We start from the raw sequence: 6853 nt of genomic DNA, 5'->3' as shown, positions 1-6853 counted from the left end.
ATTGGGATTTGGGATTTGGGATTTGGGAATTGGGATTTGGGAATTTGGATTTGGGATTTGGGATTTGGGAATTGGGAAACCCTAAATTCTCTCTAGGGAGAATTGAGAATTCAGAATTTAGAATTGAGAATTTAGAATTGAGAATTGAGAACTTAGAATTTAGAATTTAGAATTTAGAATTTAGAATTGAGAATTGGGAATTTAGAATTGAGAATTGAGAATTTAGGATTGAGAATTTAGAATTTAGAATTTAGAATTTAGAATTGAGAATTTAGAATTTAGAATTTAGAATTTAGAATTTAGAATTTAGAATTGAGAATTTAGAATTTAGAATTTATAATTTATAATTTAGAATTTAGAATTGAGAATTGAGAATTTAGAATTTAGAATTGAGAACTTAGAATTTAGAATTTAGAATTGGGAATTGAGAATTTAGAATTTAGAATTTAGAATTTAGAATTGAGAATTGAGAATTTAGAATTTAGAATTTAGAATTTAGAATTGAGAATTGAGAATTTAGAATTTAGAATTTAGAATTTAGAATTTAGAATTTAGAATTGAGAATTTAGAATTTAGAATTTAGAATTTATAATTTAGAATTGAGAATTGAGAATTTAGAATTTAGAATTTAGAATTTAGAATTTAGAATTGAGAATTTAGAATTGAGAATTTAGAATTTAGAATTTAGAATTGAGAATTTCGAATTGAGAACTTAGAATTTAGAATTTAGAATTTAGAATTGAGAATTGAGAATTGAGAATTGAAAATTGAGAATTGAGAATTGAGAATTGGGAATTGGGATTTGGGATTTGGGATTTGGGATTTGGGAAACCCTAAATTCTCTCTAGGAAAAATTGAGAATTCAGAATTTAGAATTGAGAATTTAGAATTGAGAATTGAGAACTTAGAATTTAGAATTTAGAATTGGGAATTGAGAATTTAAAATTTAGAATTTAAAATTTAGAATTGAGAATTGAGAATTGAGAATTGAGAATTTAGAATTTAGAATTTAGAATTTAGAATTTAGAATTGAGAATTTAGAATTTAGAATTCAGAATTGAGAATTGAGAATTTAGAATTTAGAATTTAGAATTGAGATCTTAGAATTTGGAATTTAGAATTTAGAATTAAGAATTTAGAATTGAGAATTGAGAATTGAGAATTGGGTATTGGGAATTGGGAATAGGGAATTGGTAATTGGGATTTGGGATTTGGGAATTGGGAATTGTGATTTGGGAATTTGGATTTGGGATTTGGGATTTAAGATTTGGGAATTGGGATTTGGGAATTGGGAATTGGGATTTGGCAATTGGGATTTGGGAATTGGTATTTGGGATTTGGGAATTGAGAATTGAGAATTGGGAATTGGGAATTGGGAATAGGGTATTGGGAATTGGGTTTTGGGATTTGGGAATTGGGAATTGGGATTTGACAATTGGGATTTAAGAATTGGTATTTGGGATTTGGGAATTGGGATTTGGGATTTGGGATTTGGGAATTGGGAATTGGGATTTGGGATTTGGGATTTGGGATTTGGGATTTGGAATTTGGGAATTGGGATTTGGGATTTGGGATTTGGGAATTGGGAATTGGGAATAGGGAATTGGGAATTGGGATTTGGAATTTGGGTATTGGGAATTGGGATTTGGAAATTGGGATTTGGGAATTGAAATTTGGGATTTGGGAATTGGGATTTGGGAATTGGGATTTGGGATTTGGGAATTGGAATTTGGGATTTGGGATTTGGGAATTGGGAAACCTTAAATTCTCTAGGGAGAATTGAGAATTGAGAATTTAGAATTTAGAATTGAGAACTTAGAATTTAGAATTTAGAATTTAGAATTGAGAATTTAGAATTGAGAATTGAGAATTGAGAATTGAGAATTGAGAATTGAGAATTGAGAATTGGGAATTGGGAATAGGGAATTGTGAATTGGGATTTGGGATTTGGGAATTCGGAATTGGGATTTGGAAATTGGTATTTGGGATTTGGGAATTGGGATTTGGGTTTTGGGATTTGGGATTTAAGATTTGGGAATTGGGATTTGGGAATTGGGATTTGGGATTTGGGATTTGGGATTTGGGATTTGGGATTTGGGATTTGGGATTTGGGATTTGGGATTTTGGATTTGGGATTTGAGAATTGGGATTTGGGATTTGGCATTTGCGATTTGGGATTTGGGATTTGGGAATTGGGAATTGGGATTTGGGATTAGGGAATTGGGAAACCTTAAATTCTCTAGGGAGAATTGAGAATTGAGAATTTAGAATTGAGAATTTAGAATTTAGAATTGAGAACTTAGAATTTAGAATTTAGAATTTAGAATTGAGAATTGAGAATTTAGAATTGAGAATTGAGAATTGAGAATTGAGAATTGAGAATTGAGAATTGAGAATTGAGAATTGAGAATTGAGAATTGGGAATTTAGAATTTATAATTTGGAATTGGGAATTGATCATTGAGAATTGAGAATTAAGAATTGGGAATTGGGAATTGGCAATAGGGAATAGGGAATTGGGAATTGGGTTTTGGGATTTGGGAATTGGGAATTGGGATTTGGGAATTGGGATTTGGGATTTGGGAATTGGAATTTGGGATTTGGGATTTGGGATTTGGGAATTGGGAAACCTTAAATTCTCTAGGGAGAATTGAGAATTGAGAATTTAGAATTGAGAATTTAGAATTTAGAATTGAGAACTTAGAATTTAGAATTTAGAATTTAGAATTAAGAATTTAGAATTGAGAATTGATAATTGAGAATTGAGAATTGAGAATTGAGAATTGAGAATTGAGAATTGGGATTTGGGATTTGGGATTTGGGATTTGGGATTTGGGATTTGGGATTTGGGATTTGGGATTTGGGATTTGGGATTTGGGATTTGGGATTTGGGATTTGGGATTTGGGATTTGTGATTTGGGATTTCGGATTTGGGATTTGTGATTTTGCATTTGGGATTTGGGATTTGGGAATTGGGAATTGGGATTTGGGAATTTGGATTTGGGATTTGGGAATTGGGAATTGGGATAAGGGAATTTGGATTTGGGATTTGGGATTTGGGAATTGGGAAACCCTAAATTCTCTCTATGGAGAATTGAGAATTCAGAATTTAGAATTGAGAATTTAGAATTGAGAATTGAGAATTTATAATTTAGAATTTAGAATTTAGAATTTAGAATTGAGAATTGGGAATTTAGAATTGAGAATTGAGAATTTAGGATTGAGAATTGAGAATTTAGAATTGAGAATTGAGAATTGAAAATTTAGAATTGAGAATTGAGAATTGAGAATTGGGAATTTAGAATTTAGAATTTGGAATTTAGAATTGAGAATTTAGAATTGAGAATTGAGAATTGAGAATTGAGAATTGGGAATTGGGAATTGGGAATAGGGAATTGGTAATTGGGATTTGGGATTTGGGAATTGGGAATTGGGATTTGGGAATTTGGATTTGGGATTTGGTATTTGGGAATTGGGAAACCCTAAATTCTCTCTAGGGAGAATTGAGAATTCAGAATTTAGAATTGAGAATTTAGAATTGAGAATTGAGAACTTAGAGTTTAGAATTTAGAATTTAGAATTGAGAATTTAGAATTGAGAATTGAGAATTGAGAATTGAGAATTGAGAATTGAGAATTGAGAATTGAGAATTGGGAATAGGGAATTGGTAATTGGGATTTGGGATTTGGGAATTGGGATTTGGGATTTGGGAATTTGGATTTGGGATTTGGAATTTGGGAATTGGGAATTGGGATTTGTGATTTGGGATTTGGGATTTGGGATTTGGGAATTGGAATTTGGGATTTGGGAATTGGGATTTGGGAATTGGAATTTGGGATTTGGGAATTGGGATTTGGGATTTGGGATTTGGAAATTTGGAAACCCTAAATTTTCTAGGGAGAATTGAGAATTGAGAATTTAGAATTTAGAATTGAGAACTTAGAATTTAGAATTTAGAATTGGGAATTGAGAAATTAAAATTTAGAATTTAAAATTTAGAATTGAGAATTGAGAATTTAGAATTTAGAATTTAGAATTTAGAATTTAGAATTTAGAATTGAGAATTTAGAATTTAGAATTTAGAATTGAGAATTTAGAATTTAGAATTTAGAATTGAGAACTTAGAATTTAGAATTTAGAATTTAGAATTTAGAATTTAGAATTTAGAATTTAGAATTGAGAATTGAGAATTGAGAATTTAGAATTTAGAATTTAGAATTGAGAATTTAGATTTGAGAATTTAGAATTTAGAATTTAGAATTGAGAATTTCGAATTGAGAATTTCGAATTGAGAACTTAGAATTTAGATCAATAATAATTTCGTCCGCCAGTGAATAAAATCAGCAATTCAATTTATTTCTCGATTAACTGGCGTGATATATACAAGAATGCACAACGTTTCTTGTATATATATGTTGTATATATATTGTATATTGAGCGTCGAGATTAACAGCCATAAGTTTCCTCCGAATGCTACTAACGGAATACGGAGCGCAATAGCAAATTCTCTTCAACTCTTTTTAAATAGCAACAAACATTTTTGTCATATTGACCGACACATCCTTAATGAGTTCTCAAAATGTAAAAAATTTTTGCGCGATAACGATGATGTCTTTGTCACCAAGGCCGACAAAGGTCAAATAACGGTGATCATGGATAGATTTGACTATATTAATCGTATGACGGAGGTATTAAGTGACGCTTCCACTTATATAAAGGTGGATAAGAATCCCATTAAACAGATCACAACTAAGATTAACCAACTCGTGAAGTCGTGGCACGACAATGACATCATTGATTACCAAATCTTTAAGCAGTTATATTGTACGAATGGAAATCTTCCTCGGTGTTACGGCTTGCCGAAGATACACAAAACCGGGTTTCCCATGCGTGTCATCGTGTCAGCAATAGGCAGTCCCCTCTATAATGTCGCGCGCTTTATACATGAGATTTTGCATGACTCTATCCCCAAACCACGATCTCATGTAAGGGATGGTTGGTCGTTTGTAAAAGGGATTGCAAATGTGAGGATTGGCTCCGACGAGGTCCTTGTGTCTCTTGATGTCACAGCACTGTTCACCAACATCCCGAATGAGTTGGTGTACGAGTCGGTGAGAAAAAGATGGCATTATATCTCGCAAAATACGAAGCTCAGTTTGCCTCAGTTCCTCCATGCCATAGAATTGATTTTACATTCCACTAGCTTTTGTTTCGATGGCAAGTTCTATGAGCAGATCTATGGTAGTCCCATGGGATCTCCCCTCTCTCCAATATTAGCTGATATGGTCATGGAGGATCTTGAGACTCACTGTTTAAGTTTATTGGACTTCGATGTTCGTGTTTACCTCCGCTATGTAGATGACGTTTTTACCATAGTGCCGAAGCGAGCTATAAATGCTTTATTGGGAGCGTTCAACGGTTACCACCCACGGTTGCGTTTCACCTATGAAATTGAAACTGGTGATTCGTTGCCGTTTCTGGATACTATTGTGATTAGGGACGGTGATGAGTTAATCACCAATTGGTATAGGAAACCAACTTTTTCGGGGAGATACATTAATTACTTTTCTAACCATCCACTCAAATATAAAATCAACAGTATAAATAACTTAGTGGATCGTGCTATCTTGTTGTCGGACGAGCGTTTCCATCACGCCAACATTAATATTATTAAAAATATCCTTGTGGATAATAGCTTCCCGATTAAGTTGGTTAATAAGCATATTAACAATAGATTACGACAATTAGAAAATAGAAGGGACTTGAGTACCAATTCCGAACGCGACAGCACGTTTGATGTACGCAGATGTGTGGTGATCCCTTATGTGAAGGGCTTAAGCGCGGGCATACGGGGTACTCTTGAGAGAGTCCGCTGTGACGTGGTATATAAGATACCGAAAAAACTCAGTGCTGTCATCAGGAGGGGCAAGGACAGATTAGCGACTAACAGGGAAACTAATGTGGTTTACAAAATTGATTGTGAGAATTGCGACGCGTCTTACATTGGGCAGACGAAGAGACATCTCGAGACAAGAGTGAAAGAACATTTCAGCGATATTAAAAAACATGACAGCAATTTCTCTGTCGTAAGCAAGCACCGGATACAGAATGACCACAATTTTAAGTGGTCAGATCCGAAAATATTACACAAAGAACCTCACTTGAAAATGAGAGAGATCGCTGAAATGTTCTTTATAAAGAAAAATAAGAACACGATCAATTTAAAAAAAGATACCGAGAATTTAAATACGATATACGACAGTGTCATCATGTCAGTTTAACTGTTTATGTTTCTACCTCGGGACACCTTGTTTCTTTCGTTGTCCGCTCAGTCTCCCAAGTACTCGCATACATGTAACATGTCGCAACGAAGAACTAGTCATACGCGAAATCCTATTATGAAATTCGTAAGTTTTTCTTGATCGTCGCTTTCTCTCCTCATATATCATTGTTGCTACAAATTAAGATTGGTCCACAGCTGACCTTTAGGGCCATGCGGGAACATGCTCATGAACTCAGGAATCTGTACTAATTATGTGACGAGTCAATAGATGATAGGTATTGCTCAATATTTAATAACGTCGTTAACTTAATATTGTCTCGATTTATTTATATTGTTTTTCTTTTTCGCTGTTCCTGTTTCAGTTCGCACTTGAAAAGGGCTCGAATATAGAGCCGAAACGTTGTGCATTCTTGTATATATCACGCCAGTTAATCGAGAAATAAATTGAATTGCTGATTAGAATTTAGAATTTAGAATTTAGAATTGAGAATTTAGAATTGAGAATTGAGAATTGAGAATTGAGAATTTAGAATTTAGAATTTAGAATTTAGAATTGAGAATTTAGAATTGA

General features: G+C 33.3%; 1 protein-coding gene across 1 annotated transcript; it reads left to right on the top strand.

Moving 5' to 3' along the window:
- Positions 1 to 4651: 4651 nt before the first annotated feature.
- LOC139783606 (uncharacterized) lies at positions 4652 to 6085 on the top strand (the record flags this gene model as incomplete). The annotated part of the gene is made up of 2 exons (XM_071722761.1): positions 4652 to 5523; positions 5695 to 6085. Coding segments are annotated over exons 1-2 (1263 nt in total), but the record flags the coding sequence as incomplete, so codon positions are not given.
- Between the last annotated feature and the right edge of the window lie 768 nt (positions 6086 to 6853).

The sequence above is a fragment of the Temnothorax nylanderi genome, unplaced genomic scaffold (genome assembly GCF_030848795.1).
Source record: "Temnothorax nylanderi isolate EJ_2023f unplaced genomic scaffold, tnyl_v1.0 TNYL_tig0521_pilon, whole genome shotgun sequence".
Classification (NCBI taxonomy): Eukaryota; Metazoa; Arthropoda; class Insecta; order Hymenoptera; family Formicidae; genus Temnothorax; species Temnothorax nylanderi.
The sequence above is the reverse complement of the archived record's forward strand: the minus strand, read 5'-3'. Positions and strand labels throughout refer to the sequence as shown.